Source organism: Microcaecilia unicolor, chromosome 8, assembly GCF_901765095.1.
Source record: "Microcaecilia unicolor chromosome 8, aMicUni1.1, whole genome shotgun sequence".
Classification (NCBI taxonomy): Eukaryota; Metazoa; Chordata; class Amphibia; order Gymnophiona; family Siphonopidae; genus Microcaecilia; species Microcaecilia unicolor.
The window spans coordinates 216,615,538-216,634,297 of NC_044038.1; the positions used below are offsets into that span (position 1 = coordinate 216,615,538).

An 18,760-nucleotide genomic window follows, 5' to 3' on the forward strand; every position below is an offset into this window, starting at 1 on the left:
TAAATGCTGCATCTACTACCTCTCCAGTCAATCTAGGAAGTGGAAAACTTGATCTGAGGAACAAACCCAAGTCCTGTGCATGGCAAATAAATACCTGGCTGCCGGATTACAAGGCTGGTTTGAGAATGTGGGGGGTTTAAGTTACAATGACACTCACTCAAGACTCTGACATTCCTACAGGTTGTACAACTGTTTTTGAGAAACCTCTGCTCACGAAATTAGAAATATACCAAAATACTATGGTGGTCTTTTACTACAGTGCGCTAGAGTTTTTAGCTAATGCTAAAAATCAGACTGTGCTAAACACTAAGACATCCATAGAAATATATTGGGTGTCATTAATGTTTAGCGCATGCTAATTCTTAGTGGGGCCCTTTTACCAAGCTGCAGAAAAAAGTGCCCTGTGCTAGCGGCGGGAACCATTTCTCCTGAGCGCCAGGGCCCTTTTACCGTAGTGGGTTAAAAAAAAAACCCTAGCAGACATGGACATGCGGTGAAAGAACTCTTACTGCATGGCCATGCGGCAGGGAGCCCTAACTACCACCCACTGAGGTGGCGATAAGGGCTCCCGCACTAACCCGATGGTAACCGGGCAGCAGGCGGTGATGCCTGAGTACCGCCAGGTTATCACTGCGCAAGCCATTTCTGGGGGGTTTCTTTTTCCCCCGGAAATGGTGAGCGCTTGGGGTGAGACTACCGCCGGTGGCCGTGTTGGGCCAGCGGTAGTCCCGGAAGAGTGAGCGGTAAGCCCGCGTCGGGCTTACTGCCGCTCTATAAAAGGGCTCCAGTGTGAGCTAAAAGCACAAGCACACCTTAGTAAAAGACCAGGAAATGAGGGCGGGACCAGAGCTGAGAGAGAAAGGAAAACGGAACTAAGCACCGAGCCGAGCCTGCATGCTTTTTACCGCTGCTGCCGCCCTAACCCCAACGAGGTAAAATAGATGACTTTTAAAATTCGGAGGGAGGGGGCCTGGAACTCGAAGGGAGGAGGGAGGGAGGGAACGAACTTCCAGGCAGTGGGTGAAATATTGATGGTGCTCAAGCACCCACAGCACCCACGGAGTCGGCACATATGGGCATGTCTAGGGCAGAGAATGGGCATATCCTGAGCTAATCAGTTAGCACAGCTGTATCGCTGTGTGCTAACTGAATAGCACACGGTTAGTGCGTGAGCCTTTACCGCCTAGAAAATAGATGTCAGTAAGTGCTCATGCACTAGTGGCATGTGCTAATGGGGAAATTGGCACGTGGCCATTAATAGGAATAATGGAAAATGGGGCCATTTTAATGCCACGTAAAAGTGGCCTCAGCACACGGGAAAGACCCACAATGGGGATAGCACTGATCACTTTTTAGCACAGCTTAGTAAAAGAGCCCCATAGCAAGGAATTTGAGCTGCCAGCTAACATTTTATAGATTATTGACGTCTTGGATGGGTTATGAGTATTTACATTTTATAGTTATCAAGAAGTCAGATAGTGGAATAATCTAACATAAACAAAAGACTGGCTTCACATTGTTTGGATCAGGTAGAGGTTGGAATTTACTGTTGAATGCTTGGTTATTTTTTATTTGGCTAGAAACCAACAAAAGATTGATAGAGAACGGCAGCCAAAAATTGTCTGCTCGGCACGGCTGAAGACCTGCAAGCAGCCTTTTATCAGATCAATAAAAGATTTTTCCTAAGACATTGTTTACCACGAGCTTTTGAAACCATGGAGGTCCCTAAAATGAGATGTGACACCTAATCTCTCTGGTTAATTCCTGCAACAGGCCAATAAAAAGTTGTACAGCCTGCAAAGACATCAGACAAGATTCATAAAAATACATCCATAAGGGATCCAAGGCAAGCACATTCTGGTTCTATCAAGTGGAACAGATACCCAGAAAGTCTTGAAAGACTGCCAACTCTTCTGTAGTATCTGCTATTTATGAACTTTCACTGGAATCCAGCATGGCAATGAGAAAATGACTGATGAAATAGCAGGGATGCTGGCTGCTGATTACTCCAGTCTATGTAACATAGTAGATGACGGCAGAAAAAGACCTGCACGGTCCATCCAGTCTGCCCAACAAGATAACTCATATGTGCTAATTTTGTGTATACCCTACTTTGATTTGTACCTGTGTTCTTCAGGGCACAGACCGTATAAGTCTGCCCAGCACTATCCCCGCCTCCCAACCACCAGCCCCGCCTCCCAACCACCGGCTCTGGCACAGAGTTTCTCATAGCTTTTGAAATGCACCTTAGAACTACGTTATTGACAAAAGGATCACGTTATTCTACAGGGATATTACAAGCCTTGAAAAGAACAGCTTCAAGAAAGAATCATACTTCATTTGCATTTTGCACAAAAGTTTCAGAAAATGACAAGAAAACCCTCAACAGTATTCTCTCATTTAATATTTATTAGGGCTGCACATTGCTAAAAAATGTTAATCTCGCGATTAATCGCATAAAGCATCCCCTTCACATTTCCTTCTATACAGAGCAATATATAGATAGCAGATGTAAATTCTCAAAACTGACATATTTCAATTACTAAACGAAAAATAAAATCATTTATCTTACTGTTGGTAATTATATCTTTCCAATCATCTTGCACCCTGTCTCTGGTTCTGCTTCCCTGTGCTCTGAACTCTGTATGGGAAGTTCAGAGTGATTACAGGGGATTACTCTGCAATGTAACATTTAGTAGAAAAAAATAAGTATGTTTTATACAACTGAAGTGCTGTGAAGAAAGCTGGATAGCTCATAGGAAAGGATGTCTTTGTTTTATGAAATTTGCTCAAATTTCTAAACTTCCTTTCAAAGAAGGCTTGAGGCAATGTACAATGTACAGATATAAAGACATTCAAATATTTGAAAGGTATTAATCTATCTACAAACAAACCTTTTCCAGAGACAGGAAGGTGGTAGACTAGAGGACATGAATTGAGGTTAAAGGGGAGCCGATTTAGGAATAACGTCGGGAAGTACTTTTTCAGGGAGAGGGTGGTAGATACCTGGAATGCCCTCCCGCGGGAGGCAGAGGAGATGAAAACAATAACGGAATTAAAAAGTGTGTGACTCGAAACAGCGCCGTATTTCGTGTCAAGTCTTGAGTATCGATTTTATGTTACTGTGCACTGTTTCATGCAAATACAGTAATACAAATTTGTTTTAAACTGAATTGATCCTGAGGTTTGTTTAGCCTTCATCCGCTCACCGCTTTTTAAAGTACCAACATCTCAGGAAGGCCAAGAATAAGCAACATGCTATAAAAATCTTTCTGCTTTCTCCAAGAGGATAACTAGTGTAAGAAGAAATTTAAAGTGATCTCTCAGTTGAGCTGTGATCTTTAAGATCAAATGCTGAGAATAGAACAGGTTTAAAAAACTGTGTAGAGAGGGAGGGGGTTGTGACAGATTGAAATGTTAAAATGTTTCAGACAAAATGATTATTGTAGTGAATGTTTTCTGAGTGGTTAACTCAACTGTCTTGCATTGTCTTGAAATAAAAATGATTTATATAAAAAAAACTGTGTAGAAAGGATTTCCAGCCCAAAAAGTTTGGGGAATTCTATAGAAAAAAAATTTTTTTTTTGTTTTGGGATCAATAGCGTCAGTAATATGATATGATAGAGGTCTATAAAATAATGAGTGGAGTTGAACGGGTAGATGTGAAGTGTCTGTTCATGCTTTCCAAAAACACTAGGACTAGGGGGCATATGATGAAGCTACAATGTAGTAAATTTAAAACGAATCAGAGAAACTTTTTCGTCACTCAACGTGTAATTAAACTCTGGAATTTGTTGCCAGAGAATGTGGTAAAGGCGGTTAACTTAGCGGAGTTTAAAAAAGGTTTGGACGGCTTACTAAAGGAAACGTCCATAGACCGTTATTAAATGGACTTGGGGAAAATCCACTATAAAATGTTTTGTACATTTTTGGGATCTTGCCACGTATTTGTGACCTGGATTGGCCACTGTTGGAAACAGGATGCTGGGCTTGATGGACCTTTGGTCTTTCCAAGTATGGCAATACTTATGTACGCACTCTTGTAAAAAGTGCATACTACTTGGACATACTTTTATCAAGCCAGGGTAGGGCTACCACAGAAAATAGGCCCTATCGCAGGGCTTGTTCAGGGAGCCGGTGGTAGTTCCACTGCTAAGAACATTTTTTTATTTTTCTAGCAGCGGGGGCTTATCCGGAAGTAATTGGGGAGTGCTACGCGGTATCCGGATACCGTCAGGTTAGTGCAGGAGCCCTAAATAGGAGGCGGTATGAGTTCAAGGAGTAAATGGCTACTTACCAATGTGCTAACTTAGCGCACGGCCATTTACTTCCCCTTTGAAAAAAAAAACATTTTACTGCGGTGCAAGGAGGCCTTGGCATGACGATACCACTGCGGGCTCACTTTTACCACAGCAAGGTAAAAGGACCCTAAGAAGTGTGCACTCTTGTGAAAGTGTGCATTCTTTCAGAAGAGCACACACTATTTATAACACAGGAAAAACCCCACTTTTCCTGTCATGTCACACCAAAAAAAGACAGCACAAAATGATATAAGAAATGCCTTTGATTTCTCCCGTGTTGTTTTGGAAAAATGCATATCCCCCAATGTTTCCTCTAAGGAGTGGCCTGGTGCGTGCACATTTTTTTTGTGTGTGAGCAACAAGCTTTAAAAACCAATTTTTGAGCAGCATTTCTCTATATAGCACAAAAAAAAACATTTTTGTGAGCTACCATGTAAAATCTGTGAGCAATGCTCCTAAAATGTATGAGCAATTGCTCATGCACTTCACTTACAGGGATTCCTTAGTACACTAATGTGTTTGTGGAAGCAACATTCAAATAATAATGTGGTAATTCCATAAATTGTTTTGCATGGGAAAATCATGTCTTTCCATGCAGAAAAGGGACTTTGTAAAGCAGTGGTTCTCAGCCTAGTCCTCAGGGCACACCCAGCCAATTGGGTTTTCAGGATGTCTACAATATGCATGATGAGATAAATTTGCATACCAAGGAGGCTTATTATGGATATCCTGAAAACCTGACTAATTGGATGTCCCCTTGAACTGGACTGAGATGGGGGTGTATAACGCTAGTGATCCTGGGTGTTTCTACGCTTCAATGCAGTGAAAGCAAGGAGGTTTAATAGCAGGAGACAGCATGACGTCAGAAGGCTGAAGCCGGTCTCCACCCACTCCACCGGAGGTTTTTAATTCTCCCCTATTCAGCTGCCATTTTGGTACACCCATAACAATGTCATTGATAGGGCAACACGCTTCAGCCCAAATAACGGGCCAGATAGGCTCATACTGTCTCCTGTCATTAAACCTCCTTGGGTGAAAGCCTATATGGCAGTAGTTCCCGAACCTGTCTTGGGGAAACCCCCAGCCAGTCAGGTTTTTAGGACATCTACAATGAATATTCACAATCGAGATTTGCATGCAGTGGAGGATCTACATGCAAATCTCTCTCATGATTATTCATTGTGGATGTCCTGAAAACCTGAAGAGAGGTGATGATGAGAATTAATTCCACTACATTTTTGCCAACCAGTTTATTAGTGTAAAGTTTGATATTTTGCAAAACGTTGCACGTAGACATTTATTTTAAATCACTGGCAGTAGTGCGGCTTTGGAAACAGGGAGTTACAGATGTAGATCACATGCATGTGTAAATGATGATTTCAGAAAGCCGCCATTTACACATGGAAATCTTGGATTTTTGAAAAGGCTTTCAGCAATTTATAAGTTGTAATAATTTGATGACTTGTGCTAATGAAGTTTTAAACCTGTATTCTTAAGTTGAATGTAATGGGTGGAGGTTGTCTTTTAACTTTGATGTATTTTTAATTATATGTTATTTTTTGTAAACTACTTTAATATGTATAGTAAAAAGTTGTATATGACGTTAATCTCAAGGGGGCATGTTTTGGGTATGACTTAGGTGGTCCATAAATCTATGCATGTTCCTCATCTTACATAGGGAATACACCTCTATATAATAAAAATTACTTTTCAGGTTTGGAACCAGTTCAGAGGTACACATGCATTTTTAAAAAGTGCTTATTTCGGCCAGGGCTTGACATAAAAGATTAAGGAAGTAATTCTTCTTAATCCTCTGTTTATTTCTGCCTCCAATATTTAATTAGCAACACTTATATATATATAATATACATACACATATGATTGTAAAATGATCCGCCTTCACGTGGAAATACAGGCACATGGAAGTTTCAAAATCAGCATTCCACATGCAAGTACCAGCACCTATAGCTGGAACACGGAGTGGAGGAATAACTTAAATGATTAGTGAAGCGAGCTTTGATCCTGACAATCTGGGTTAAATTCCCACTGCAGCTCCTTGTGATCTTGGGCAAGTCACTTAACCCTCCGTTGCCCCAGGTACAAAAATTTAGGTGTCCTTTTACTAAGCCGCGGTAAAAAGTGACCTGTGATTTGAGGACCCGCCAGGCCAGTTTTTACTGCATCTACAAAAAAAGGGCTTTAAAAAAAAAAAAAAATCGGACGGGTAAAAATGAAACCAGCGCACGCCCAAAACCGGTCTGAGCCCTTAATGCCACCCATTGATCTAGTGGTAAAGGCTCATGCACTACACGTGTGGTGACCGGTCGGCACACGCAAAGTGCCGATTACCGCCGGAACCAGCAGGCGTAGGAGGAGGGAAATAAATCATTCAGCCATGCGTTATGGGCGCACGTCAAATCTGAAATCACCGCCAGGAGGGCACGCTGGCCTGGCAGTAGTCTCATTAGACTCTGAACCCTCTAGGGACAGAGCAAGTACCTGCACAGAGGGCTTCTTTCCAAAGCCGCACTAGCCAGTCCCATGTGGTAAACGAGAGGACACCCATAGGAACTGAATGGGTTTCCTCTCATTTGCCGCACCGAAAATCGGTAGCACAGCCTTGTAAAAGAGGCAGTGGCATAGCGAGGTGGGGCGCCAGGGGAGCGGCCTCTCCCCCAAACGGAGTTCTGCCGGCGCTGGCGTCTATTTTCTTTTCATGTTGCACTGAAAACGTGCAAACTATACAAAGCAGATCGTTAATAAACCAAAATATATTTTATCGATGTAACCAAGTTAAAATATGCATACAATAGCCCGACACAGGCCGTGTTTCGCCCAACGGGGCTGCTTCAGGGGCTACACAATAATTCTCCACTACCAAAATAGAAATATGCTGATGAGAGCAAATATACAGTCGATATCCTGAAAAAAACGGCTCATCCAGAGATGTGCACATTTGGAGATAAGAGGCTGCCTGTTTGACCTCATGTCCATAACCAATTGTTTCTGCATCTCTGGATGAGGGTTTTTTTTTTCAGGATATCGACTGTATATTTGCTCTCATCAGCATATTTCTATTTTGGTAGTGGAGAATTATTGTGTAGCCCCTGAAGCAGCCCCGTTGGGCGAAACACGGCCTGTGTCGGGCTATTGTATGCATATTTTAACTTGGTTACATCAATAAAATATATTTTGGTTTATTAACGATCTGCTTTGTATAGTTTCCACTTTGGAGTTTGCGGATCGTCTGCCCCTTTCCTTTCTTGGGCACTGAAAACGTGCGCCAGTGCCGGCGGAAGTCCGCTCTCGCTCCTCCCGCGCCATCAACCTGGCTCCGCTTCTGAAAAGAGGCCCATAATGAGTACAGCACTGCCTACATCTAGTAGTGCTGTAGAAATGATTAGTAGCAGTAGTAGGAAGCTACCGAGCTCATGTTGCTCTTTCGTGCACTTCCGTTTATAAAAATAACTGCTCCTGCGGTGTACGGCAGCAGATACACACAGACCCCCTGCTCTTCCTTATACATATCTTACAAAAGGCTCTGTTGTCACAAGATAATAAATCAAGGATTTCAATTTCTAATACTACCTGCAGCACAAAATTTATCGACATAATATTTCCGATAAAAATAATAAATAAAGGAAGAAAATGGTATATTTAAAATAATTACACTAGCCCTGAACAGCTGATAGAAGAGCTGAGGGTTGCTGACCTGATATTTCTACATAAATTCAGTGTGTAAGAACTAAACACTTTTGCTTACTAGGGATGAGCACCCAGGAAATGTTTTTGTTTTCTGCCATTTCCAATGCAATTTATGGGAATTTTTGCTTTATTCATTTTCAGTTGGCCATTTTGCTACTTTATCAGTTGTTGATAACAGTGTGCACTCTTTTGGAAATGTGAAAAGAGTGTACTTTTCCTGACAGGACGCACATACGTGCATGAGTTTGTACATGCATAATAGTTCGGGCACGGGTGATGGCTGGCTATTGGGAAAGAGTGCATCCTCTTTCTGAAACAGTGAGTACTATTTCCACAGAGTGTGTATTATTAGTGGCAAATGAGAAAACATGAAATGTCATGTTTTGTTTTGTTTTTTGCTTGGTAATGACATGCAACATCAACCCATCCCTAACAAGCAGACATTACTTGGAAAGAAAAGCAAGAATGTAATCAAACTGAATTATGTGTGATACTGTTACTAACCCCCCCCCCCCACCTCCCCGAGAAATACATTAGGAAATTTAAATGTTGCTGTCAAAGGGTACTAAGAACTTCAGTATGTTCTAAACCATCTAAAATAAACACCACAATATATTAGCATACGTGATAAATTAAGTTTTCTAGTACTCTTTTTTTACAAAATTCTCACGAGCTACATAACTGATTATGGGGCCCTTTTACTAAGCCGCGTAGGCGCCTACGCGGGCCAAACACATGTCGATTTCGAGTTACTGCCCGGCTACCACTTGGCCCTTGCGGTAATTTCATTTATGATCCGCGTCCGCTAGGTGTGCCAGAAAATATTTGTATTTTCTGCTGCACGAGCGGTAATCGGGCGGTAATCGGCATTTTATACACGTAGACCATTACTGCCCGGTTACCGCGCGAGACCTTACCGCTAGACCAATGGCTGGTGGTAAGGTCTCAAACCCAAATGGACGTGTGGCCATTTTCATTTTGCCGCACATCCGTTTTCGGCAAAAATGTTAAAAAGGCATTTTTTTTTTACAGGTGCGCTGAAAACTGATTCTGTGCGCGCCCAAAACACGCCTCTACACTACCGCAGGCCATTTTTCAGCGAGCCTTTGTGAAAGTGCCCCCTATGTGTAGATAACCCAGAGTACTTTCCTCTTGCAAGTCAAGCGCCATCCATCCAAGCTTAGATTTACTCCTGCATATAAGTTTTTTTTTAACACACTTCTGAAATTATCAAACTAGAGCTTAAAGTGAAAGTACTAAAACTGCCAAGCAAACCTACGTGAGAATAAAAGGGTATAGTCGCATGGTTACATATCCTGGAAAGATTCCTTTAAAGTAAATACTTCTTATTTCATGTTTGCAAAATCTAGCTGTAAAGGAATAAAGTGACAGCAACGTTATTTATCATACATGAACAAACATATGATTACCAAAGTCTTTTCATGTTTTCTTTGAACGCAAGTTACAGGTAATACTTTTCTCTCAGGCTTGGCTATTTTAGGTAATGGTCTGATTTTAAAGAAAATAGTTTCATTGTGGCCAACTGTGAAATAATATTTTTAAAACAGAGGTACTATCAAACAGCTTTACTCGGTGAACATTTTTAACTGCTAAGAATTCTGGCAGAGAGAAAGTTTGCAAACATACAGTAAATGGTTCACTAAAGCAACCAACTGTTTGGCTCCATTTGGGAATTATAATTTCAGCACAGAGCAGAGGAAGCATGTGAACTGATTTTGGTTTGGTTTGGTTGAGGAGGGAGGTGCTATATTAGAGATTTGTTTTTAGTAGAAAGCATTTTTTAATTTTGAAATCACCCAACCTTACTATAAAGAATGTTGTTCTTTTCTTTAGCGTACTTCAATTTAAAAAAAAAAAAAGGGTTTAACTTTAATTGTATTTGCACTGATCCATATTGGCTAAAAAGCTTGGTGACGTTCAATGGTTATGATCAAAATTATCCAATCAACTGTGCTGTTTCTGTTTCATTCAGTAAATAAATCCCCCAGGAAGAGAACACGGTTTACCACCAGTCAACGACATATCAGCATACAGATTTCAATCTCTGATTAGAGGCTGGTTAGGAGTTTGGCTCACTGTTGGATTATTTTGAACTACTGCTTCTGCCTGATAATATCTTATTGCATTTTGTAAAAGCATTTTTCTAATTTCTAGAAATAGATGAATTCTAATGTGGAGAGTGAGAGTAAGCACTGGAAACCGATGCATTCCATTTACTTATATAAAGTGAAATAGATGCATCGGTATTACAAACATAATGCCCCACACTCCATCTTCACCAATCCACATTCATGCACACCCCACTCAAATGCTTTTGCCAGTGTGTGTTACCAGTCGTTTCAGGGAGCAAAGTGCAGTGAACAATTCATCTCAGGGCTATTTCATCCTTCTCTGCTGGAACTGCCCACTGGCTTACTGTACAGTGAAGGTGTTGCACTGTACACAAATATTGTTCACCAGGCACTGAAGCATAAAACCACTCCATAGCAACACCTGTAGCCACCTCAGTTGGGTTTTGAAATTTGACAGGTGGATAAAAATCAAGGGCTTCAGTTTCTAATGCTGTCTTCTTGTGCAAAGGTCCGCAACAGAACATGTTCTAGACAAATAATAAATTAAACAAACAGGGAAAAATTGTATTTGAAAAATGATTATACCAGTTCTGAAGGACTAGAACATCTGAAAGTGCTCAACAGTACATTCAATGAACTAAAAAGCTTCTGCTTAAAAACACCACCATTACTTGGAAAGAAAAGCAAAACTTTAATATGTGTAATAATGTTAACACCCCAACCCCCTCTAGAGAAACAGATAAGGGAAAATTGTGTGATGAGGTCAAAGGCAGCTAAGAACCTTGACTGCCTATAAAAGATCTCACAGTTTAGAAGATCAATTCATCATCTTTCCAGATTACAAATTAAACTGCAAAATCCCTAATATTATCAAATTCTGAGCAAAATGTAGAGGAGTGTGGTAGCCGTGTTAGTCCACTCTTAAGGTTATCAATAGAAATCAAACAAAATAAAACATGGAAAAGAAAATAAGATGATACCTTTTTTATTGGACATAACTTAATACATTTCTTGATTAGCTTTTGAAGGTTGCCCTTCTTCGTCCTGTTCCTCAATGATATGGTTTGATGTCCCCATGCATACCTCCTACCCACCCCCATCCTCCCACCCTGTCAGACTGTCATAGTAATGCTTGAATGTTTTCACTTATATACACTGTCAGCTAGCACATTTGCCTATTTCCGATCTGACGAAGAAGGGCGACCTTCGAAAGCTAATCAAGAAATGTATTAAGTTATGTCCAATAAAAAGGGTATCATCTTATTTTCTTTTCCATGTTTTATTTTGTTTGATTTCTATTGATGAGCAAAATGTGAAATTCTAGCCCGCTCTGCTCCACGCATTCTACCAATAATCCTGCCCCTTCAGTGATGAAATACAAAGATTTGCACTGGCTTATGGGGGTGGTGATATAACCCATGACAGCAGACATGGTTTAAGCAACAAAATCCCGCTGGGGATACAAGTTCTTCCTAGCCTCAGCCCTGAGCTCCCTTTTCCCTGGACTACACAGAAAAGGGTCACTAGCCAGAAGATTTGAGGCTTAAAAGCAAGGTCTCTCATCGTGTCATAGCTGCATTCAGTTTCTTGAACTGTACCTTTTTTTTAAGAAGTCATGTTTATTGTGAAATAGCTTTAATATTTACACAAAGAATATGACCTTTAAAGAACGGCTTAAGAAACAAGAACAGTAATTGGTCCAATAAAGCTGTTTTCACTTATTCAGACCCACTGACAATCCAAACTGAAAGGCAACCATAACAACCAAAAACCCTGTCCCAGCTCTGGACTTTAGTTAAATTTATATTATTTAAACATAACATAAAACATCTCATGGATCAATACTCAGTTTTGGAACTCACATTTTTTTTGTTACATTTGTACCCCGCACTTTCCCACTCATGGCAGGCTCAATGTGGCTTACATGGGGCAATGGAGGGTTAAGTGACTTGTCCAGAGTCACAAGGAGCTGCCTGTGCCTAAAGTGGGAATTGAACTCAGTTCCTCAGAACCAGAGTCCACCACCCTAACCACTAGGCCATTCCTCCATTTCCCTCAGACCCCTGATTTTTTTTTTTTAAAGAAAGTAAGAATATTTTTGCAAGTGAATTACACCCTCTTTTTTTTTTTTTTTTGTAAGCAAAATCAGGGCCCCGGGTTTTCGGACATTGAGGAGCCTGTCTTAGAGGTCTTTTTACTAAGCAGTGGTAACCACTATTGCATGCTTCCTGTGCATGGTAATGCGCTACTACAGGGTACGCTCAGGCGCCCTACGCTAGATCAGGCATCTGCACACGCTTCCTGGCTTTGTACCTTTTAGCACCAGGGGTGTCTGGGGGGGTGGAGGGTAGGCATGCCCAGTGCTAATTGGTTAGCGCAGCTACACTGCCACATGCCAGCCGATTATCACATGGTTCGCGCGTGAGCCCTTTCCACCTGCATTCATTGTCCTGTGCTAACTTGGAAATTAGCACCTGAGAATTAATGGGGGGAAATGGAAATGCGGCCATTTTACAGCCACCATTCAAACAGCCTCAGAATGTGGGGAAACCCACACGCTCATCGCAGCACATGACCCCCCCCCCCCTTTTAGCGCAGCTTAGTTAAAGGACCCCTTAGCCGACTCCTTTTTCTTTAGGGTCAGGGCAATGACTACCAGTAGCGCTGAAACCATGGACAGCGTGCAATGGCAGATGCTTTCCCAGTAGAACTGCTGCCGAGTTACTCCTGCAGTTGCTTTCCCTGTAGCACATTTACCCCCTGTGGCACTTCCCTGTGCAGCGCTGCTTCTGCTACTTTCGTTCTTCAACAGATCTACCCTGAAATTGCTGTTCCTGCTTTCCCTGTAGCAGATCTACCCTTGCGGCTCTTCTCCCTGTCACTGTGGTATTCCTGCTGCTGTTGACATAGGAGCCAGCTTTTTAAAATTATGGGGGGGTGCTAAGCCCACTGGAAATAACCCCTCCCTGGACACATACAAAGAATTCTCTCAAGATTGAGGGTGCTCAAACACTCACAGAGTCAGCTCCTATGGCTGTAGCAGATCTAGCCCTGCCACTGTTCTCCTCACCACAGAGTTTTTTGTAGGCTATGTACCCCTGCCACTGCACCCCTCTACCCTTGCCACTGTTCTCCCTGCTGCAATTGCTGTTCCTGCTTGCCCTGTAGCAGATCTACCCTTGTTGGGGCTTTTCTCCCTGTCACTGTGGTATTCCTGCTGTTGTAGCCATAGGAGCTAGCTTTTTAAACTTATCAGGGGGGGGGGGGGGGGGTGCTAAGGCCACTGGAAATAACCCCTCCCTGGACACATACAAAGAATTTTCTCAAGATTGAGGGTGCTCAAACACTCAGAGTCAGCTCCTATGGCTGTAACAGATCTAGCCCTGCCACTGTTCTCCTGGCCACAGTGTTTTTTGTAGGCTATGTACCCCTGCACCCCTCTACCCCTGTAGCTTCTGCTACTTTTGTTCAACAGATCTACCCTTGCCACTGTTCTCCCTGCTGAAATTGCTGTTCCTGCTTGCCCTGTAGCAGATCTACCCTTGTTGCAGCTCTTCTCCCTGTCACTGTGGTATTCCTGCTGTTGTAGCCATAGGAGCTAGCTTTTTAAACTTATCGGGGGTGGGGGGAGGGTGCTAAGCCCACTGGCAATAACCCCTCCCTGGACACATACAAAGAATTTTCTCAAGACTGAGGGTGCTCAAACACTCGAGAGTCAGCTCCTATGGCTGTAGCAGATCTAGCCCTGCCACTGTTCTCAGTGTTTGCTGTAAGACATGTACCCCTGCCACTGCACCCCTCTACCCCTGTAGCAGCAGATCTCCCCCCCCCCCAACACTTCTTCCCGCTTCAGTGCCTGTTGCTGCTGCGACTGATCTCCCCTGAAGTGCTCTTCCTGCAATGGCACTGGTCAGGGCCTCGCTCCCTTTCGCTGAGTCACAGGCAGCAGCGCAATCACGCCACGAACTCCAGCCTTCCCCGGGAAGCAACCCAAGCACAGGCACGCTGCTTACGCACTACCTGCCCTAGATCAAAAAAAAAAGCAACCAACTCAAAACACAGCATCACCAGCAGCAGCCTATATACGTGCAAAAAAAGTGAAGCCACCACGAAAGCATCGGTAGGTTTGTCTGTAGCGATAAAGGGTTTATTACCAATTCGTTGCTCGTTAATGCTTCCAACGTAGCAACGATGCACAGATCCCAAAATATACATATGCCGTTTTCTTATAGAAATAGATTATTCTTTATAATAAAAAAAAACATAGACATCTTTTAAAAAGATTACGCCGACCATGACTGACAGTTACACAGGGTTGCATCATTTGTGTACACATTCATACAGCCATGTTTAAAGTATTGCATCACGATCTCCTCTTTTTTTTTTTTTTTTCCTTGCTCCTTAAATAACACTATTATTCAACCGGTACAAGATCTGAATAACCAAAAACAGTAAAAATGCAATTTCAAAAGACAAGGTGCAAGTTTCACCAACACTGCCAGGAGTCTCCCCTCTGCTATACAGATTATTGTCGCTGTGTGTGTGTGTTTTCGTTCCCTAGCGTTCAAGTTTTCACGTCTCCACTACTAGCAACGTCCCGCCGTGGCCAGCAAAGGCTCGGGCAGCTGCTTGAACAAGTTCCTGAGCGTGGTCAGTTCCCGCGAGAGCTGCTCCACTTTCTTCTGCAGCCGCTCGTTCTCGGCCGTCAGTTCCAAAACTTTGTGCTGCGTCTCCATGTTGCGGATCTTGGCTTTGTCCCGGCTCTTGCGCACGGCGATGTTGTTCCTCTCCCTGCGGATCTTGTACTCGTCGCTCTGCTTGTCCACCGATTTCTTGCTCTTGCCGCCCTTGGCCCCCCCGTAGCCGCCTTTGGAGCCGCCGCCCTCCGCCGGGTTCGGGGTGCTGGGCGGGCTGGACGACGAGCTGGTGGACAGGTTGCCGCTGCTGCCGCTCGGCACCGACTGGTAAGCCAGGTACGCCGATCGCACGCCGTAGGGCGGGCTGGCCGACATGCCCCCGTCTTCCTTGCGCTGCAGCCCCTGCTTGAGCGCTTTGTACGAGTCCAAGTGCTCGAACACCACCGGCTCCACCTTGGTCTCGGCCAGGTGCGGGTAGCCCAGCAGGTCGCCGGGCTTGGGGCCGCAGAGGCTGTGCCTGGCCAGGGCGAGGCTGCCGTACTCGGGCAGCGGAGCCGGCTTCTTGCCTTTGTAGTCGTCGGCCAGGAGGTCGGAGAGAAAGTCGTGGCAAGGAGGAGGCGGCTCAAAGTTGCCCCCTGCTGCGGGCTGCGATAATGGGTCGATGTAAGGGCTGAAGTCTATCGCTCTCTCGTTGTCCCCGATGGTTAGTTCGGTCATTGAACGGCCCCGGTGCAGCTTGCTGAAGGCAAAACAGTCCGTGTCGTAGTAGAAATTGGCCACTTCCATCGATTTAAACCCCTGTTGCAGCGGGACGCATGCTGGATCCCAGTTGAGCAGGCGTTGCATGAAAGCAGAGGGTGGGCGGAAGGGACGGTGCAGGGCTTTCCCACCCTGGCCAACGGTGGAGCAGCGCTGCTGGGGTGTCAGCTCTTCGGCCAGGCTCCTCTCTCCCACCGAGGTGGCTCAGATCAGGGGGGAGGGAGGGAGGGTGGGTGCTGGCAGAGCCGGTGCCGGGCCGCTGGGTTCCGAGTGCTGTGCTGCTGTGTCTGACTTAAAAAAAAAAACTTCCGCGCTTCACTATTTATAAGGGTGAAGTAGTTGGAGACTCGTCTGGAGCAGCAGCAGGAGGGGGCCGCCCCCCCGTGACGTCACGAACGCTGGCAAAAACCTGCGCTGCGACTCTCTGTCCCAGAGAAACGTATAATGTATTAAAACCGCATAAAGTCCACGCGTTTTCGTTTACGACTGAAGAGCGGGGTGGTAGCCTGAATGAAGCAGGGAATTCATCTGATTTCCAGCCCTGTTCTGCTCGGGTAAATGCGTATTCCTGGCCGGATGATCAGACATTTCACGCCTGCAAAGATACAAAACAAAAAAGCCTCTGGAGCCGGGAATGTTTCTACTACGGTTCCTTGCACCTAGCTCTGGCCATTTGTTGCTCAGATTAAAATCAGACCGTCTTCTTACCTCTCACCCCGTTTCCAGCCACAGCTTGAACGTGTGCTCCCTCTGTTTACCTTACGTGCTCAAATTAGCATAGTACAAAAGTCACGTCAAAGTAGCCTGATAGCAAAAAGGGGGAGGGTATCTTACACGGCTGCAGTGACAGCGAGTGACAAGCCAGGTCGACTTGTGGTGAACAGTAAACTTTTATTACTCGCTCTGTACCCGAAACTCGTCCACCTGTTACGCTTTAAGAAAAAAAAAAAATCTGTGCCAATCTAGGGCTGGGAAGATAGCAAAAGACGTCCACGGAAAATTAAACGTGTAGGGAGGGACTCTTTACCCAAGAGAAATTTTACAATAAAGCACTAGGGTAAACAAAAAGTTGACGACTTTCTAGAGTATTATGAGACGGTATTGTGGCGTGGGGAAAACAATGTTTAACCAGAGGAAAAAAGTATTGCATTATACCCGTGCCACAGAGCCAACCGCCTCCTGTTAAGAGATAGCTGGAGTTGGCCTGATGACGTTGCAGGTTCCGAAACACTGGCTGATCTCCGTTGCAGGATCGGAGCGAGGATTTCCTGCACAGTCTCCCTTTTAACCTATGAGGAATACAATGGAATACATGCTTATTATTTTGGCACCAGTCTCCCTTCCTCGTGGACAAATTTGAGAAAAAGGGCTGTTTGTGTGTGCACCAGGATGGGGGGGGGGGAGGGGGAGAAAGGGGAACCTTATATATATATTTGTTACATTTGCACCCTGTGTTTTCCCACTCATAGCAGGTTCAATGTGGCTTACATATTATATACAGGTATTTATTTGTACCTGGGGCAATGGAGGGTTAAGTGACTTGCCCAGAGTCACAAGGAGCTGCCTGTGCCTGTAGTGGGAATTGAACCCTGTTCGCCAGGACCAAAGTCCACCACACTAACCATTAGGCCGTCAGAGGGCAAGGGTTTTACAGGTGTACACTCCCAGATCAAGGAGTACGAAGCCCTAGAGCCAATGCTTACTTGAAATCTGAAGGGTGAAATGTTACAAACTGTTAACAGACTGGATGCAGATTAGACAGGCTCTGGAGGGAGTCACCCTCTGTGATCTTGGATGAGCTAGGTTAAAAAGAAGGAGGAACACAGGAGAGGCAAAAAGAAACGTAAGAATAAGATCCAAAGAGGAAACATGTTGGAAAGGATCCCAAGGGCAGAGGCTGACAGTGAGCACCTTCACTCAGGCCCCAGTGCTCAAAGCAAACCGGGCTTACGAAGTTTCGTTTAGACTGGTTTTAGCCAGTCTAAAAGAAACATTATTGTGTGGCCAATGCACAGAGGCTTTCGGCCACTGCTTTGCCATGCACGGAAGCAGTGAGCGAAAGTCCTATGCTAATGAGCTTGCTAGCAGTAAAACATAGTAACATAGTAAATGACGGCAGATAAAGACCTAAACGGTCCATCCAGTCTGCCCAACAAGATAAACTCATTTTACATGGTATGTGATTCTTTATATATATACCCGAGTTTGATTTGTCCCTGCCTTTCTCAGGGCACAGATCAAGCTCTTTAGCAATTCTGTGCAATGCTCAGAAAACTGGCACACGGAAAACCCCTGCCCTAGCAGCTAAAAACTACTGACTGCTCTGGAGCTGTCATTGGGTTCCCATGCTAGTCAGTGCTTGAGTGCTGATTGGCTCAGCCACTGACAGGAAAGTCAAAAGCAGGCCAGTTTTCTGAGACCTCCTGAGCCTGAGCCCAACCCCCCTCCCCCTCCCCCCACACACATATACCTAAAAACATCTCTGGTGGACCCCCCAAAACAAATTGCCTGGTGATTCAGTGGGCCCACCAACCCGACCCACAGGCCCCAGGCCGGACCCCCTAGTCGCGTCTAAAAGCCCTGGTGGTCTAGTGGAATTCCCCTTCTCCCCCCAAACCCCCTCCACATACCTTTGCATTGGCGGGCAAAGGTTAATGGCAAAGAACAACCAAGTCAGAAGTGGGACATCCATCTCACAGCCATTTTCAAACAGGAAAAAACGTTGAGGTTTCCTCTTTGAATATACATGAGAATGTCCAAAATGAACAGCCATTTTGCAAAATAAAACATCTAAATTATGAATGCCAAAACACCAGGGACAAGGTCGTCTGTCTGGCAACATCTGTGCAAAACAGATGTTCCTGCAGAGCAGAGAGGCAGCCTAATGGTTAGTACAGTGGACTTTAATCCAGGGCACCCAGGCTCATATTCCACTGCAACTCTGTTATTTTAAATGGTGAGCCCTTCAGAGACAGGGAAATATCTACAGTACCTGAGTGTACACCACCTCAATAGACTTCAGGCTTACAGATTATTATTATTTGGATGTTGTTCACACCTTTTTCAGTAGTAGCTCAAGGTGAGTTACATTCAGGTATACTGGATATTTCTCTGTCCCAGGAGGGCTCACAATCTAAGTTTGTACCTGAAGCAATGGAGGGTTAAGTGACTTGCCCAAGATCACAAGGAGCAGCAGTGGGATTTGCCACCTCTGGATTGCAAGACCAGTGCTCTAACCACTCCTCCACTATAGCAACATTCCATG

General features: G+C 44.3%; 1 protein-coding gene across 1 annotated transcript; it reads right to left on the reverse strand.

Moving 5' to 3' along the window:
- Positions 1 to 13,867: 13,867 nt before the first annotated feature.
- On the reverse strand, positions 13,868 to 16,203 carry CEBPB (CCAAT enhancer binding protein beta). The gene has a single exon (XM_030211595.1). It carries the CDS (start codon positions 15,580 to 15,582, stop codon positions 14,686 to 14,688), a length of 897 nt encoding a protein of 298 aa, XP_030067455.1. The 5' UTR covers positions 15,583 to 16,203; the 3' UTR covers positions 13,868 to 14,685.
- Between the last annotated feature and the right edge of the window lie 2,557 nt (positions 16,204 to 18,760).

What these genes read in the sequence shown, in the direction of transcription:
- CEBPB (XM_030211595.1), bottom strand. Translation starts at nt 15,582, where the DNA reads ATGCAACGCCTGCTCAACTGGGATCCAGCATGCGTCCCGCTGCAACAG.